The sequence below is a fragment of the Pelophylax lessonae genome, assembly GCF_965119305.1.
Source record: "Pelophylax lessonae genome assembly, chromosome: 3".
Lineage (NCBI taxonomy): Eukaryota > Metazoa > Chordata > Amphibia > Anura > Ranidae > Pelophylax > Pelophylax lessonae.
Window position 1 is genome coordinate 386,141,312 of NC_138770.1, and position 19,524 is coordinate 386,160,835.

General features: G+C 41.5%; 1 protein-coding gene across 2 annotated transcripts in view; it reads left to right on the forward strand.

Moving 5' to 3' along the window:
• The first annotated feature begins 6,891 nt into the window (after positions 1-6,891).
• Positions 6,892-19,524, forward strand: part of GRIK2 (glutamate ionotropic receptor kainate type subunit 2) — a 994,545-nt gene continuing 981,912 nt past the window's right edge. For both annotated transcript variants that reach the window (XM_082249558.1, XM_082249559.1), the window contains exon 1: positions 6,892-7,053. In XM_082249558.1, the coding sequence (XP_082105684.1) occupies positions 6,924-7,053 (130 nt within the window). In that variant the 5' untranslated portion in view covers positions 6,892-6,923. The remainder of the gene's footprint in view (positions 7,054-19,524) is intronic.

The window sequence follows — 19,524 nt, forward strand, 5'->3', positions numbered from 1 at the left end:
TGCGTGTGCGGGGTTCGCATGTAATGTCGGAGCGCACTGCTCCGACATTACATGCGATCGGCCGTGCGGTGCGAGTTTAGCCATACAGTTTGTTTGTAAATTCGCACCGCACCCGCAGCAAACACGCACAGGACCCTTTTTGGCAGCCACATCAGGATCGGATCTCACAGCGGTTCACACTTGTGCGATCCGATCCTGTGCGAACTGCACGATCGCACTGCGATATGCGATCAAACTGGGGGTGTCGTTAAGATTACATTGACACCCCCAGCGTATCGCATATGGCAGTGTGAACTGCCGGGGGTGCGTGTGCGATGCGGGAACAGGCTGCGAATTTGCAGCCTTCCCGCATCGCATAAGTGTGAACCGGCACTAAATTCGCATCGCACCCGGAGCAAACACGCACAGGAGGCATTTTTGCAGCCGCATCAGGATCGGATCGCACAGCGGTTCACACTTGTGCGATCCGCTCCTGTGCGAACTGCATGATCGCACTGCGATATGCGATCAAACTGGGGGTGTCGTTAAGATTACATTGACACCCCCAGCGTATCGCATATGGCAGTGTGAACTGCCGGGGGTGCATGTGCGATGCGGGAACAGGCTGCGAATTTGCAGCCTTCCCGCATCGCATAAATGTGAACCGAGCCTTAGCCATACAAACTGTATGGCTAAACTCGCACCGCACAGCTGATCGCATGTAATGTCGGAGCAGTGCGCTCCGACATTACATGCGAACCCGGCACTCGCAGAAGTGTGAACCGGGGCTAACTGCTGCCCTGCATTTCTCATCTGCTCATCTGTACTGCAAAATGTTTAATCAGGTACTATTGTGGTGATGTCCCAATGTACTACTGATCCTACTACTACTAAACATCCTTTGTATTAACTGCTGCCACAATATTTCTCACCAGTACCTCAAGGCGTTAATTTAGGTGCTACTGTAGCACTATCCTTGGTGCTTACATATCCTACTCGGAAATTGCTGCCCCCCCCCCCCCCATGCTTCTCCAGTACTGCAAGAAAGATATTAAATTGAGTACTATTGTGGCAGTGTCCATGGTGAAGAAACATCATGTACACTACTGCTTCCCCATACTCTTCAGCACTACTGCAAGGTGTTAAATCAGGTACTCATGTGATACTGTCCTTGGTGCTGGAACATAATTTACACAGCAATTTCTGCACCATATTTCTGATCAGTACTGCAGGGCCTTAAATCAGATACTAGTGTGGTATTGCCCTTGGTGCAGAAACATCCTACACACTGCTCCCCCATATTCCTCACCATTTATTAGTATTAGTGTGGTACTTCCCCCCTAGTACAGAAACATCCTACACACTGTCTGCTCCCTCATATTCCTTACTAGTACTGTAAGGTGGTAAATCAGGTACTAGTGTGGTACTGTCCTTGGTGCAGAAACATCTTACACGCTGTCTGTTCCCTCATATTCCTCACCAGTATTGCAAAGCATTAAATTAGGTACTAGTATGGTACTGTCTTTGGTGCTGGAAGATCCTTTACACAGCAACTTCTGCCCCACAGTACTCAGTACTGCAAGGCGTCAAATCAGGTACTAGTGTGGTATTGCCCTTGGTGCAGAAACATCTTACACACTGCTCCCCCATATTCCTGATCAGTACTGCAAGCTGTCAAACCAGGTACTAGTGTGGTACTGCCCTTGGTGCAGAAATATCCTACACACTTCTGCCCCACATTGCTTATCAGTACTGCAAGGCAATAAATCAGGTACTAGTTTGGTATTGCCCTTGGTGCTGAAACACCCTACACACTGCTCCCCCACATTCCTGATCAGTACTGCAAGGTGTTAAATCAGGTACTCCTGTGGTACTGCCCTTGGTGCAGAAACATCCTACACACTGTCTGTGCTTTCATATTTCTCACCAGTACTACAAGGCGTTAAATCAGGTACTAGTTGAGTACTGTCCTTGGTGCTGAAACATCCTCTACACAGCAACTTCTGCCCCACATTGTTCATCAGTACTGTAAGGCGTTAAATCAGGTACTAGTGTGGTACTGCCCTTGGTGAAGAAACATCCTAGACACTGCTCCCCCATATTCTTGATCAGTACTGCAAGGTGTTAAACCAAGTACTAGTGTGGTACTGATCTTCGTCCTTAAACCTGCTTAATAATAGATGTTCTGTCCCATATTCATCACCAGTACTGTAAGGTATTAAATCAGGCACTATTGTGGTTTCTGATCTTAATCCTTAAACACCCTACTAAGTAATAGATGTTCTGTCCCATATTCATAATCAGTACTGCAAGATATTAAATCAGGCACTATTGTGGTTTCTGATCTTAGTCCTTAAACACCCTACTCAGTAATAGCTGTTCTGTCTCATATTCATCATCATCAGTACTACAAGGTATTAAATCAGGCACTATTGTGGTTCTGATCTTTGTCCTTAAACCTACTCAGTAATAGATGTTCTGTACCATATTCATAATCAGTACTGCAAGATATTAAATCAGGCACTATTGTGGTTCTGATCTTAGTCCTTAAACACCCTACTCAATAATTGCAGCCCCGTATTCCTCACCAGTAGTACAAGACGTTTTAGGCACTATTATGGCACAATCCTTTGGTGCTGAAACATGCCACTCGATAACTGCTGCCCCATATTCCTCGTCAATTCTACAACACATCATTGTGTCAATATGGTCAGCCACAATCTGTCTCTTAAATGACCAGCCAATGTGTACTTCCACAATATGGCTAGATAACCAGATTTCAGACCAGCTGCCTTTCAAGCGAATATGCATTGTCCTCTGGGGGATACTGTGACAAGCTTTATTATAAGATGTTTTCCGACGATGCATGCACTCCTGGGTAGGCACTACTGGAATACTAAATTGAAGTGGCTATATTTAGGCAAAACTGAGAGCCTGAACACATGGGGGATAATATTCCACTTGCATTTGATCTCCATGACAGTAATATTGCTCTGCTGATGTTTACTACACGTGCCTGGTGCTGTTAATCAACAAGAGCTCTGCACCTACTTTTTTTTTTAACATGGGATTTCTTCTAAACCTTGGCTAGGCTCTTAGCACATCCTCAAAGCCAGTCATTCTGTATTATCATCTATGGCTAAATAACACAGCTTAGCATTTTACATTTGAAAGTGTCTGTTGTGTGTTACAAAAACGATCTATGCGTGTATATACGAACTGAAGGAGTCGCTAGCTCCTTGGTTTTTCTATAAGCTATTCTTATACACAGTCTGCTCCAGCCACCAGCATTTCACAGAATTGCCTTCCAGATATCAGCCCTGGCCATTTGTGATACTTACTTTGACACTGCATTTATGCCTCCATTTGGAAGGGCAATGATGCTGAATAATTTCAGAATGGGCTATTGATATCGACAAACTATTTGTCTTCAGTAAATATATTCTGATTCATTTTGGAAACCTATAGAGCAATCCATATTTCACAAAACAGTGTTTTTTTTTTTGTTTTGTTCTTTTTTTCACAAAATGTCATTTTATTTGGGAGGGGAGTGTTGCATTAAAAATTCCGTAATATAAATGATCCCTTCTATAATTGTATCAGTTGAACAGAGTAACCTTTTCCAGTATCAGTATTGTTATTTGACATGCTGTAGGAGGCATTTCAAAGTTAAATCCCACCTTCCCATCCCCATCAGTCGCTCAGCCTCTTTACTAAGAGGAAGGGTGATTTGCACACATAATAAAGGCAATCGCTGTCATAGCTGTGCCCTTGGTTCCAATGCCAATCACCATGTCAGCTCTTTTTTTTTTTTTTTTTTAATAGGGCACAAAGTGTAGGTGTAACACATGATAGTGGGTTAAAGCAGCCTTTTTTCAATCAGGGTGCCCAGGCACCCTGGGGTGCCTTGAGGTTTCTTCAGGGGTGCCTTGGTAAAATACCTAAAAATTGCCCCACAATCGTATACAAGCCAGCAGATGGATGAAGCCTGCCTTTTAGTTACACAAAGCCACAGGTTTTCATTATGCATCATTATGACCTTCTAGCCACCAGTGTCCTAACAACCCTGGGGTCACATTAGCTGAGTGATGGAGAAGAACTGAGGGAGAAGAGAAACATTAGAATACTAGTCACAACCAGTGTGCAAAAGTGTATTGGAATTGGAAGAATGAATCACCTCTAACATTGTGTGAATGTTGATGTATTATATAAAACAATCATTTTTTTTTTTTTTTACATTTTAGAATGGGGGTCCTTGAGACTGTCCATAATTTTAGAAGGTGTCTCGAGATTCTCCATAATTGTAGAGGGTGCCTAGAGATTGTTCATAATTTTAGAGGGTGTCTTGAGATTGTCTGACATTTTAGAGGGTGCCTTGAGATCGTCCAAAATTTTAAAGGGTGCCTTGAGATTGTCCATCATTTTAGAGGGTGTCTTGAGATTGTCCATAATTTATGGCGGTGCCTTGACATTGCTCATAATTTTAGAGGGTGCCTTGAGACTGTCTATAATTTTAGAGGGTTTCTTGAGATTGTTCACAATTTTAGAGGGTGCCTTGCGATTGTCCAGAAATTTAGAGGGTGCCCTGTTATTGATCATAGTTTTAAAGGGTGACTTGAGATTGTCTATAATGTTAGAGGGTGCCTTGAGATTGTTCAACATTTTAGAGAGTGCTTTGAGATTGTCTATAATGCTAGAAGGACAGTGTCTTGATATTGTCTATAATTTTAGAGGGTGCCTTGAGATTGTACAACACTTTAGAGGGTACCTTGAGATCGTCTATAATTTTAGAGGGTGTCTTGAGATTGTACATCATTTTAGAGGGTGCCTTAAGATTGTTCATTATTTTAGAGAGTGCCTTGAGATCGTCCATGATTTTAGAGGGTGCCTTGAGATTGTCCATGATTTTAGAGGGTGCCTTGAGATTGTTCACATTTTTAGAGAGTGCCTTGAGATTTTCCATAATTTTAGAGGGTGCCTTGAGATTGTTCATAATATTAGACGGTGCCTTGAGATTGTTCATAATTTTAGAGAATGCCTTGAGATTGTACATAATTTTAGAGGGTACCTTGAGATCGTCTATAATTTTAGAGGATGCCTTGAGATTGTACATAATTTTAGAGGGTGCTTTAAGATTGTTCATTATTTTAGAGAGTGCCTTGAGATCGTCCATGATTTTAGAGGGTGTCTTTAGATTGTCCATAATTTTAGAGGGTGCCTTATCATTTCTGTAATTTTAGAGGGTGCTTTGAGATTGTCCATAATTTTAGAGGGTGCCTTGAGATCGTCCATCATTTTAGAGGGTGTATTGAGATTGTTCATAATTTTAGAGAGTGCCTTGAGATTGTACACAATTTTAGAGGGTACCTTGAGATCGTCTATAATTTTAGAGGGTGCCTTGAGATTGTACATAATTTTAGAGGGTGCCTTAAGATTGTTAATTATTTTTGAGAGTGCCTTGAGATCATCCATGATTTTAGAGGGTGCCTTTAGATTGTTCATAATTTTAGAGGGTGCCTTAGAATTTCTGTCATTTTAGAGGGTGCCTTATCATTTCTGTAATTTTAGAGGGTGCTTTGAGATTGTCCATAATTTTAGAGGGTGCCTTGAGATCGTCCATCATTTTAGAGGGTGTATTGAGATTGTTCATAATTTTAGAGAGTGCCTTGAGATTGTACACAATTTTAGAGGGTACCTTGAGATCGTCTATAATTTTAGAGGGTGCCTTGAGATTGTACATCATTTTAGAGGGTGCCTTAAGATTGTTCAATATTTTAGAGAGTGCCTTGAGCTCGTCCATGATTTTAGAGGGTGCCTTTAGATTGTTCATACTTTTAGAGGGTGCCTTATAATTTCTGTAGTTTTAGAGGGTGCATTGGGATCGTCCATAATTTTAGAGGGTGCCTTGAGACTGTCTATAATTTTAGAGGGGAGCTTGAGACTGTCCAAAGTTTTAAAGGGTACCTTGACTGAAAAAAGCTTGAGAAACACTGGGTTGAAGTTTAGGTCGCTTGCAAAATGCTACTCTTTTCCATTGATGCCAATTAGACTTAAAAAAAAAAAAAATGATGGTAGAAACCTTTAGCCAGAAGTAGCATAGCCCTTCTTCCAGGAAAGGGTTAAACCCCTTAGTGATAAGCTGGAACCTTGGAACCGACACATTTTAAAGTTCCTGATTTCCAGAAGCAGCAGCAGCAGCAGCATCATCAGCAGCAGCAGCAGTCACCTAGCGATCAGCACGTATTGATCTTCCATAAGAGCTGCACAAGCCTGATCGCCACCAGCCCCCCGTAGTTGTCAGGGAGGCTAGGCACGACAGAAAAGCATGCAGCACGGGGGAAATCAGATCCGTTGCTTAACGCTGGCTGGCTGGCAGCCTTAAAAAAAAGCACAGAGAGAGAGAAGCGATCTGAATTTCTCTCACTTAATCTTGGCTGCACGTCAGAAGCTGTGCAGCAGTGCAGCAGAAAGGGAAAGCAGCAAAGCACTTTTCCCCCCCTCACTAAATCGCTTCTACACACAGACTTCGCCCCTCTGCTACTATAGCTCAGCGATTTCTTTCCTTCTTTTTTTCTCTCTCTCCGAGCTGGATTATCTATTGATTGCCTTTGCCTCCCTCCCTCCCCCCTTTTCTTTCATCCCTTCCAGGCTCACCGGGATGGACATAGGCGTTTGGATTTCTCAAGGATTCTCCCCCCTCTGACTATCATGGATGTCCCACCATTCCTTGCAGTTGAAGGTTGCTCCTTGGCGCAGTGAATGAAGAACATGCAGGGATTGCTAATGGGTTTGGGAAGCGGATCCCTCCTCGCTCTTGTCTGTGTGACCATGCCGTGATCGTGTCTGAGGGCCATCACCCAAGCCTTGTGTGTCCTTTTCATTCTTCTAACCCTGCCTGCCTGGCTGCTGGGGAAGCCGAACGCTCTATAGGGATAATCGTACGGATGTACGCTGAAACCATGAAGAATATTGGCCTTTTTCTAACTCATCCGTTCTTCAGGTGCCACCTAACATTGGCCGCTTGCTTGTTTTGGATTGGCTATACTCAAGGGACAACGCACGTTTTGCGATTCGGTAAGAGATTTGCTTTTTACTTTGCCATGGCATGGATGCCAAATGTCTGCCGGTAGGGATTGAGGTGGGCTTATTGTGCAGCCAGGTCCCTGTGATAGGAAAAAACACACACTCTCCTACATCTAGTGTGTCTGCAGAAATGGATTATTGTCACTGCAGTCCATTGGATGGAACAGCAGTGTGATAATGATGGATATATAATAGGAATGTGTCATTGTAGCTTCAGCACCATTCATATAAGCTGTGTATCTTTTGTAGCATGTTAGTCATCTCTTTCCTGTTTTTTTTTTTTTTTTTTTTTACAAGCAACTGTATATTGAATGTCTGAAGAGGAGTTGCTAGTCAGCAGTCACATAAAAATGTCAACAATAGTATTTCTTTCAAAGCCCCGCAAACGTTTCATTTTCAAGTATTTTGTTTATTGGGGCTTGGCTTTTTTTTTTTTTTTTTTAATGATTTTTTAATAATAAGTTGCAGTGACACTCATCAAGACTTGTGGGATGAGAATGTCACAACCTTATAGTTGGAGACAGAGGCACCATGCTTGATCCAACACTTATGCCCATAGTGAGCTGTTACTCATCATTAAAAAAGCACCAGGGAGCCATGTGTTAAAGTGCATCTATCTCTGGCATTCTCAACCTTCAGTCCTGCAAGCCAATCCATTTTCTTTAAAAGTCTGAGAAAACTTTATCCAAGTAGAACTAGGCAGAGCTATGCCATCAAACAGGTGCTGATGAAAAAAAAAAAACACACATATGGGAAGGGCATCTTGTTAAAGCCAACGCTTAGCTTCTTTTTCAATGGTCTGTCTGTACAGACTGGTTCTAGTTATTACTGAATTTTGAAATGTAGACCTATCAGGTCCATATAATGCAAAAGAAAGGGTTTTTTTTTTTTTGGTAAGGTTGAGTGTGTATATTGTTGATTGTTCATGGTCAGCTAATGATGAATAAGAGGCACTGTAATAGATTCTTGATAAATGAAATGCCCAGATCTTAGAGAAGACATTCATCTGCTATTAAACTAATGTTGTGTGTTTATAGTGGCCTTCTCCTTTGCCGTCATCTGATTATAAGGTGATGCTTGAGGCACGTTGCTCATAGAAACTGTCTCTACGAAGGCTGGTTTCTTTGGAAGCACAGACACATGTCTGTATAGCCCCGCATGAATAGCTCTGCACAGTGTGAGCAGAACCAGTGTATCACAATAGAAGCAACACACTGGTTAAATATGTTTTTGTAATGATGGCGTGACACAATGTCAGTCATCCATTAAAGCAATCACTTGCTAGGTACAGCATATGTGTCCAATCCTTCAACTTCCAACTACAGCTGTTTAACTGATTGGGAAATGTGGGGAAAAAAGCCATTGTCTCCTATAAATCATATATAACATAAGTAATCACGCTGTCAAGTAATATAGCAATATGAAGTAATGTTACTTGTACATCAGCTCCTCATTGTCACTCGTTGTTACTGGAAGCCGCCTTATAGGCAACTATCCATGGATATGTCTGAAGAGTGTGCGGCTGACTTGTATACAGTGCCTGGGCTACAACTTGAATAGGAGTGATGATGATGATGGTGATGATGACCCTTGCCTACCACCACACTGGGGAATCTTTAATACTCTACAAGCACTGGGCGTTTTACAGAATATTTCCCTTTGCCATCGCCTCGTTATTTGACTGTGACAGCTGGCTTGCGGATGTAACTCAGTCTTCACAGTAACATGTTTTCCCACATCAGCCCCTTTTCCAGAGACAATGGAGCATTCTTTTCATTCTTTCGTCTAGCTTTTTACACAACATTAGACAATATTAATAACAATAGTACGAGCAATCCTCATGTTCCCTTCTGCTCGGTTGAGGTCAAGAGTTGTCTGAAGAGAGTCTTCAAGGGACAACTAGCCGCTGATTTTCTGCCTTTGCCTGCAGCACTATGGCAACAAGCAAGTCTTTAAACAATCGCTGTGCTTTGACGTCCTGTGCAAGGCAACAATGCAACTGTACTGCCTACTGACACCCTCATAACCCCTCTCTGCTTACCTACTATAGAGTCAGGAATCCAGCTCTAATCATGCTCTAATGGGAATGTGGTCCAAATTCATAAGATGGCATTTCCAAATTACACATCCTTGTGTTACAGTACAATATATATATACTTAGTAGAAATAATAGCACATCATATGTGTCATGCCACCAGTGAGAAATGCACAGCAACGTCTGTCCATATTTCATTGAATTATTACAAGTCTCACAGCTAGGCAACCTGTTTTACTCATTCTATTCTCCCCAGTTATTAATCTAGCATTCCACATTTATCCCCGCATATGCTCTTAGTCATAAGTTTAGAACATTGCCTGCGCTTATCTGTCTGTAGTGTTATGTCAGTGAGGCATACAAGCCAACAAAATCACAAAATGTGATTCATTTGTCGGGGGATGGCACAGAAAAATAACTGGCAAGGGTTACCTTGTTCGGTTTTAGTATTTTCGCCCATCACTAACAAGTATGGTGGAATATTCAAATAATTATGATGCTAATTAATAGTAATATTACATTTGTTTTTAAGTGGATTTTTTATATTTTTACTCATGACACTTATTTACATTACCCATATGCAAACTTTTTAAAAGTTAGACTTATGGAACATCTATATTGCTAATTCTAGTAAAAGCATTGTTACCGTAATTGTAATATACCTGTAAATTATAGTGTTGCACTATGCTTTTATTTTCTCCGGGATTTGCATCTAGGGTTGATTACAGAAATAAAAAAGAACAATGGTGATCCTTTGGTCCTGTGGTTTTTAAATTGTTTAAGAAACCAAAAATAAGATTGTACATAATTTGCATTTATAATGAACCATTGTAAGATGTGTTCACAATCACTATACTATGGAATAACTATTACATTAACGTGCTGTGCTGATAGCCACTGAATGGTGGGATATAGAATTTTTTTGAATATATATCTAAAACAATGACTTTTTATCACAGCTTGAAAAACTCATCCATTCTGCAGTCCTATTTCTTCCCTCATACAAGTTACTGTCCATCAGTTCTATCAAGGTTATATCATATCAGGCATCATTGATAAATGAGCCAAAGGGAAACTTGGTGTTCATCAGCTCAAGAACTTTCAAGCACATGAAAACACCTTGGTAGAACGTGAGGTTGAATATCCCTTGAAGGGAAGAGTTGAGGAGCATTTTTATTGACTGGTCCAGATTAAACACCAGAGAGAAAGATTTCAATTTGATAACGTCACATCCCTTCCTGTTTTTCTTTGCTTTTTCTACTGACAATTTTGTAAGGTAATTAAATTGGCTGATTGAAGTCACAGTGGTCATGGGGTGATAAAGACTATTTGGATTTAATGGAATTTAAAAACAACAGCGAACAGCATACAACTCTTACCGACCAAGAATTTTAATGGCCCATCCAGGTGCTGAATAAATAGAACATGCTGAATATGTTTAATTGAAAGGGCAAACCGGATTAGCTGTATACCATCTTTATAGCGACAGATAGGGGAATTAAAATTATTATCCCTTTAAAAGAGTCATTATTACATTATCAAGATTTAATGTGGGTTAACTAAGCTTGCTCCAGTACAGTTTCCAGGATAGAAAGTACTTAATAACAACAACTAAAGCACTGTATTAGGAAAAAAAAAAAAAAAACTGGTGTATACTGGTAATATAATGTAATTCAGTTTAGACATTGCTTTGATCTGCAGGATGTAATACCAACAATCTACCCACTGTAATATTAACACTGAATATTAGTTCATATAGTGGAATATTGTTTTGACACCCACTATTGCAAATTTCTAACATTTCTTTGCTTAGTTACTCATCTGTGGTAAGGTTTATCTCCATGCATGGTGAATTCACATCTAGAGATGACAATTTTCTAAATTGTACACATACAGTAATGGTATCAGCATCCTGCCAAAATTAGTACTGTCAGCTGAAGACACAATCATTTTCTATCCATATAGCACGCATAAGATATATTGCAGAAAGCACGGAACATAGCGCTTCACTAGGTTATTAGGAGCATTTTCTGGGCAGTGTCATAGTCATTCACTGACACATTATGGGGCCTTTTAGAATCCTTACCTCCCTATTTTTCCAGAGATAGAAATATCATATTGAGCCTAACAGCGTATCTGATTTATATACAGTAAATATCTCTCTCTCTCGCTATATATATATATATATATATATATATATATATATATATATATATATATAACTTTTCATAGATTTTTTATCACATGCTATGGTTATGAGAATTCTACATAGAGACCATATTTGGCTAACCCACAGGGAATCAAAGTACTGTTTCAGTGCAATTTATTTAAATTGTTTTATTCATTTTTGGGATCAATATATCATGCAGTTTGAAGCAGGCTCTATAGTTTTGTCAGCATTTGCTGCAGTGTTAGGGTAATAGAAAAACATCATGCATAAAGGTTACTTACTCAGCTTTTCAAATGCTGTTTACTACCTTGCATACTACAGGTAAATTTATAATATTCAGCAAGGTTAAAAAAAAATAGCTTTTCTGGATTTAATTGCAAATTTGCAATGGGTTCATTTTTGATTCCTTTGCTGTTTTTAAAACTATCTATAACAGTACAAGACAGTATATTGATAAAAAAAGAAGTGTGCCACGCAGACTACTATTCATTGTTGTTGTTGCTATTATTGATATAATCATTACTGTTAGCATGCCTTTAATCAATCTATGTTGAGTTGGTTTAGGTTGTAATAAATAGTGGCCAATATGTAATTTGCGTAAAAATATGCACTTTAGGGGATATTTGGAAAATGTGCAGTTCATTAATATGTTGACATATAGAGTTAGCATATAAAGGCATGCAAGCAAACGGCTTTCTTTCTTGACATTAACAGATTCAGGGCAGTTTGGGCCTACATTCACACATTGTTAAGCCATGTGATATCAGTGGGACTTCCTTTAGGAACATAAAAAAAGATTCAGGTTTTTATGAATGCAGTGTAAGGAAACCATGGTATTACATGTAATCCTCTTAAGTCTAGCTTGATACCAGAGATAGCAAAAGCGGTGTCAACAGACATTTTCAAATCCAAATGAACTAGTGGCAACCTAATAAATGACAGCCTGGTACAAATTAATAGTGACCTAAGATAAATATTGTCTTTCTGTAAACCTCAGCAATGCTATACACTATTGTAATAGAAACAGGCTCACAAGCTAGTATGATGCAGATTATTTACTAATGTTGATGTGTATTCCATAGAACTTTGGTCATATCTTCACATTTAAGCTTATCAGTGACAAATAAATCAGGATCACAGTGTGGTAGAGCAAACCAAGTCACTGGTGAAATTTCTTTTACTTGATTTATTGCGTGCTGCCAAATAACAATGGAACATCAGAGTTTTTTTACATAAATCTTCAATACGGCTTTACAAGCCCTACATAGTTGGAAGCTTTTAATGCTGTGAAGTGTCTGGACATTGAAAACAACTGAGTACTGGTTTTATGAATAGTTTGTATCCTGAAGTATTAAAAAAACATTGTATCCTAATCGATTCAGAGCCACATTTATTTTGTTGAGAAGAGGTCATCTATAAATTAACTCGTGGCAAAACTTTTTTGTTTTGGAAAGTGATGAAGGGTGTCTTTCTGAGGCCTCTCTTTGGAAATATTTTCTTAGTTCTACCCCAACCACAGCATTGTAAGTTATATTGGAACCTCTATCAGTTTTCACTAGACCCATTAGGAGGATTTTCCTTCACTTTCTTTCTTAAGAACAGTATATCACCAGAACAAGTGAGAGAACATCTCCAACGTGGACAAAGAGAGTAATAGAAAGCTGTTATCTGGTGAGGTAAAACTTTTATTTTGCTTAGGATAAAACAGGGAAGGGTTTTCCAGGCCTTTGTCAGTTTTTTTTGTTACTGTAAAAAATGCAAAGCGTCAGCACAACAGAAGGTTCTTCAGGAGCATTTATTTGTCACCTAGATCTCAACTTTTCAAGGCCTGATGAAGGTTACTTTCTGTGACCCTGAAATGTTACAATACAAGCTCTTGGCAAGTATTGTATTGAAGTGATGACTATATTTGACTGGATTGGATTACAATAGTCTCATACATTGTTTTGTTAATGCACACTCAATCAACATCTACACTATGTCTATACACTGCGTAGAAAGAACCTGAAGATGTGAATTTTTTTTTTTATTGCTGTCTCCCGTCTAATACTTTTTGTTGCTGTATGTGCCATCTTGCCTTATTTTAGTATGGGTGTCACAGGAACTGGAAGTGAGAAAAAATCTACCCAGATGAGGTCATAAAGAAAAAAAAACCCAAGAGAACTTTGATATAAATTTTTCCCATCCCGTCCCTAAAAACAAAATTGCTATAGTGTGAATGTAAGGCAAGAAATAGCTTTCTGCTTGTAGACTAAAGTTATACCTGCAATAAGGTCGTTTAGGAATGAGCATCAGTAGAGCATTTTTACAGTAGAAGTCAATTCACAAGTCAAGGTAACAGAATTTTCCCACAGGTATATTCTGCATGATACAGTAACATGGGCCAGAATATCTTTTAGTTCAAGCTGTTTGCTAGACTCTCCTGGTGTGTTCCCATCACAGACTAAAATTCTCTTGAAAGTCTCTAACTGTCACTCGTGTTATATGTCCTAGTCAAACACTGCATCACAGGAGCTTTTTTGGGTGCAGCATGTTCCATTTGTGGACCAAGCCCAGCTATCCTAACTGGACCTCCCCATTGGGCAAATTGTTATAAGCTATCAGATATCCTTTGTCTATCAATTCTGATTTTTCATTATTCTAATATTCAAAGCAAACTCCCCTGTCCATCTATGCCTCCATGCTTTATATTTCAGAGAAATCACTTTGAAAAACATGCTTCTAACATTTCTAGCTGGGGCCATCTTGAGTAAGGGCAGGTGATTCATGTAGCATTTGCTTCCTGGAATCCATCTGCCCTGGGCTCAGGCATGCAGACAGGAGGGCGTGCTTAGCTGAGAAGGTTCCACCTCCCCTCCTATAGACTCCTGGGAAGTATGACATCACTTGCCTAGGCCAGGAAAAAAATCTGAAGAGATGTAAAAAAAAAGTATAAAGCACGTAAATATAATATACCTTACTATACTGTATATTTACTAATGCTAGCAGCATAAGGATTAACAATAGTTTATGGTGATTGAGAGAGTAAAGTTCCACTTTAATGACTAGGCACTAATATTTTAAACTTATGTACATTCTCAGGAGATGTGAGAGATTGGGTGATGTCAGGCTACTGATTGTTAGTCGTCAAGTAACTACTTAAACCTGAATCTAATACTAATGGCTCACAAATTTACAGATGAACCTATATTGTATAGTAAATTCCATTACAGGATGCACAACCATAGCAATTGTTTAAGCATTCATGGAGTTGTGCATGTGTTTTTTACTGCAAACATTGGTAAATTTTGTATGCATGTTGCTTCTGCTTGTATAGTAAAAGGCAGCATAGTAAAATACAGCTAAATAAAAATATGTGGAAATTTATGAAATATAATTTTGTATAATATAACTGGCTATGTGCCATGTACAATGGGGCTACATTTTCAGTTGTATTTGGGGAAAGAACATCACTGAATAGTAATATGAAAACTGCGTAATCCATAGAAAACAATCAGATTTTAGATTACTTTAGTCACAATTAAGAAATTCGATTCTGTTAATTACTGTTGTTAGCACATCCTTTTTGCTACCTGTATTGCTTTTTTTAAATAAGCTAATAATGACCTAAATAGAGTGCATTTTTAAAAACATGTAGTGTTCAATAGAATGTATAGCAGGATGGAGAACTTAATGTGTAGCACAGCATAGCAAACAGACTGCAGCGATCTCTGCCCTTATAAAAGCCCCCTTTGGGGGCCAATTGATAAAGTGTTGGATTGGAGTCACCTACATAAAGGAACATCTTCCCACTTACCACCATTGTAAGGGAGAACTTCACTGAGCACCAATAAAAGGGGGTACTTAAAAAGTAATTTCCAACTTGGTGGTGCATTTGTTTTTATGAAGACATACCAACTTGGTGGTCACTGGTGAACATACATTTACATTTGTGGTCAGTGAAGAATGTACAAGCTTTAAAATATTTATGAACCCTTAATTTGTAAACAATGCTTTCAGTTGAAAATAGAAATGCACCTGAGAACAGATAATAAGTCAATAAATCAGTAAGTAATAAATCACTTACAAACAATAAAGAATAAAAAAAGGTGTATATATATATATATATATATATATATATATAGACGGAGCCCTCCAACCAAGATAGACATAGACGTGAAACCACATAAAGATGCCACACAATACTCACAACATAATAGATCTGAGGTGTGCCCTGGTCAGCTGGTTGGTACACCAAAATGGGGGCAAAAATACCAGGTTGGGGAAAGCTGTTTTATTGGTATAGATGACATTTATTGGGCAAGCTTGGTGAAGGTTTGCAACATCTCAAGCTGGGATTTGGAATGTACCGGGTAAAGCAGGCAGATTTCCATCTGCCTAATCTTCTAAAGACATGACCCAGCACCCCGTGCCGGGAGGCGGCCGAGGCCACTCCGATCCGGAAGGAGTGTCTTGAAAACTGGTTAGGGTTGAGGCCTAGATTAGCCAGAAGGATGCGAACATGTCTGATGAACTGGCTAGCTGTTAGTGGGCTGGAAGGAAAAGGCAACAATGGGCTGGAGCTAGACTGGCTCGGCAGGTGTGATAACAACTGGTCTACAACCGCTACTGGACATCATTCGTTGTGGGTCTGGAAGAATTTGATGTCGACCCTAGTGCCGGACTGATGAGTTTTGGATACTGCCAGATATAGGACAAAATGTTCTTGAAGGCGGGCTAGATGGCACCTGCGTAGCACCTGGCAACCGGGGCCACTGTAAGTGAACTCACCGAGCCATAGGAAGCCGTAGGCTGCCAGGTAGATAGCTGTGTGGAAGACCGGGCTGGGGAGCAACCCAAAATGTGACTGTGACAGAATAGCTGACATGTCCCAGAACATGGAACTTGATATGGACAAGCGTTTGCTACTGGCTACGGGCTGATGTTTCTGGATGCCATGCAGCAATGGTTTGACCACATGGGTCACGAACAACAAGGGTTTCCCAGGGGCTTGTAGGGAGAGGAAATGCTGGATGCCAGCTAGGTACAGTCTGTCAGTAGTGTGGGATAGGCTCAGATGAGTGTGGCAGTAAGACACGAAGGCCAGGATGTGCTTGATGTGACCTGTGCCTGTCCGGAGGTATGTTGCTAGGAATTTGCTGTAGGCGTTCCAGGAGGTGCGGTAGGCCTTCAGCCTGTTATACAACAGTGACCAGTTTATGAACAGCGTAGCATTGTGTAGGTGGTCTTTTAGCCTATCGTTAGCTGTGACCAAGGTGGGATAGGAAATGAGGTTGGGTCGGCTCCGGGTCTCTATAAGAAATACAAAGGAAAATTGAGACGGGACAGTGCATCTGCTGCGAGATTGCACTTGCCAGGTATGTAATTACAGTGCACATTGAAATTGTAGTGAAGGGATATCTGCACCAGCCTGTGTAGAAAGGACATGATGGCCAGGGATTTAGACCTGCCTTTGTTGACAATCTCAGCCGTGGCTAAGTTGTCAGTGGAGAAGACTACCGTCTGCCCCACCCAGGTGTGTCCCCAGACCTGAGCTGCCGTGAGATAGGGTAAAGCTCGAACAATGAGGATGTCTTGCTGAACCCAGAGACCAGGAGGATTTCCTGCGGCCATGGACCTGCAAACCAATGGGTGCCAAAAATGGCAGCGAAGCCTGAGGAGGCTGCTGCATCTGTTATTATTTGATATGTCTGAGGAGGCTGCTGCATCTGTTATTATTTGAGGTGAGGAGGCTGAAGCTGCTGGGATGAACATGGATACACCGTTCCAGTTCTCAGGGAAGTTGTTCCACATTGCTAGACCTGCAGCAACTGCCGGGTCTAGCCTGATGGTTTGATTGGGGTCCTGGGTGTTTGAAAGGAAGACCAGGAGGTGAGAAATGAAGGAACACCCCTGAGGGACAATCCTCATAGCAAAGTTCAGCATGCCTAACAGGGACTGCAGCTGTCTCTTGGTGCAACTTCGTGAGATGGTGAAGGCATGAATGACTGCCCTAATCCGGGCAGCTTGTCAGGGGGTAGGCTGGCCTGCATAGAGCAGGTGTCAAGGGTGATTCCTAGGAAGGTGATGGACTGTGCAGGGCCTTCCACTTTATGCTCTGCTTTGGGCACATTGAGGTTGCTGAACACTACCCTAAATTGTCTAAATCTGAGGGGGGCTCGTCAGGCCGTTCGATCAGCAGGAAGTCATCCAGGTAATGGATGACTTTCTGGCACTGCACCTGGTGAGTTAGGATCCAGGTGAGGGATTTTATCGAATGGCCGTGGACTGCTCTTTGTGCCGAAGCTCAGTTTAGTAGTAAAGTAGTATGAAGCTCACCATTTGATGCAATGTTGCTGCCACAAGGAAGGTCCAATGGGTAAGAGCTTAAAAGCATCTGCAATGTCTCCTTTAGACAGCCATTCGCCTGTGCCTAATCTAATGATGAACTGTATAGCTAAGTCCAGGGATGCATACTTGAGAGAGAACTCTTCTGAAGGAATCAGTGAGTTAAGACTTGGGATGTGGGAGGAATGAGCCGCGGACAAGTGCTACACCAAACATAATTTATTTGATAGGGCTAACTCTCTATATTTCAAATGGCGACTCAGCAAAAGGGCCAATAATGAATCCCCAGTCCAACTCAGTCTGCAACAGATTATCAATAGCCTGCTCATCAGTGGAGGCTGAGTGGAGGTTCCTGCACTCACGGGTTGTATGGGGTAGGGTGATGAGCCCCATGTGGAATCCGGAGATAAACCCACGCACCAGGAATAGTGCATATGCGGGTGATGGGTGAGAGGAAAGGTAGAACTTCTTACGTTCACCCAGCCTGGAGGACTGGCAAACGGCACAAAGTGGGAAATGCAGACCTTCAAAGTGGCGGCAGAAGAACTCGGTGTCCACAATGCTCCAATTCATGCTAGTTTGGAACTGGGTGAGTTTGGCTTCTGCTCTAGCTGCAAACGAGCGGTAGTAGTCGTAAAATTCAGAGCCTCTATATTTGTACTCTTAGTCAACCATGGGATGGAGGTACAACTCCATGTCTTCCCTCCTGCCGTGTTCAGCTGAGCACAACACATCCCTAAACATGCTGAAGGCCAGCACAAACTCGGTGATTGACAGTTTGTGATTGAGCCTAGGGTCTTTGGCCTTCAGAACCATGGACACATCCCCCCAGGCGTAGGACTTATTCTCGGCCAGATCGTGGACCGAGATGAGCATGGAGGCCAGGTTAACATCCTTTCCCTGCAGGATGTACTTTCTGATGCCGGCAGGGACAAGGTGTGCAAGAAAAATTGTGGAACTAGTGTCCAGCGTACCTGTGGGTGGTAGTGCCAAAACGGGCGCTGCGACTGTATGTAGGGGGGTCACTGCTGGGCGCACCTCTAGGACTCCTACTCTCACGTCGGAGACTGCTGTGGTCAGTGTGCCGATCATGGTGTGCAGCTGGGCGACAGCTGAGGAGATGAACTGCAGGGATGCCTGCTAGGTGCCGTGTGCAGCTGCTGGTGTTGGGAACAGTAGCCTGAATAATTCAGTTTTCCTGGCCATGGCAGAGTGGGGAATTGCCCCATGCCGCAGCTCTGCCATGAGCTTAGGGATAGTCCATCCCCTGAGGGACTGAGTGATGCCTGGCTCTTAACCCACTGTGGGTGACAGAGGGGTGGAGGCAAGGTCCTCACTGCCGGACCGTGGCATGACTCCAGCTATAATGAGAAAAGAAGGGGGGATGTATGTTTAAGAAGAGTTTTGGAAAATGAGAACAGCGGAGGAGAGAGGGAGTATGTAAGAATAAGTAAGAAGCAAGGGGAAGGAAGAACAGAAAAAGGAACGACAAACGCAGTGAAGAGCACAATGTGTTCTGGTGAACGCTAAAGAGTGGCAATTTAGAAAACTTGAAGAGTGCGGGGCAACTGAGGTTAGCCAGGAGGTGACTGGCCAAATAACCAATAGCTCGGATGCCTGATTAGTGTCATGCACGGACCTGTGAACCATAGCCCCAGGGTGTACTGGGGTGGGAAGCTGCAGTCTGGTTGTGGCCTAAGTAGGAATTATATGTTCTGTAGTAGGTGACGTATGGTTGGCCTGCTAATGCCTGCACTATCAGCAAGCAACTGTTTAGCAACCGTGTCTGCGTAGTTTGAAGGTGATGTCCTTCAGAAAATAAAGATAAGAAAGAAAATTCATGTATGTGAGGTATCGAGATGAATAAAGTCGTCTGCAGGTTGATGTGGGAGAGTATCCCGTGTACTACCCACCTGACTCTTGCCCTGAT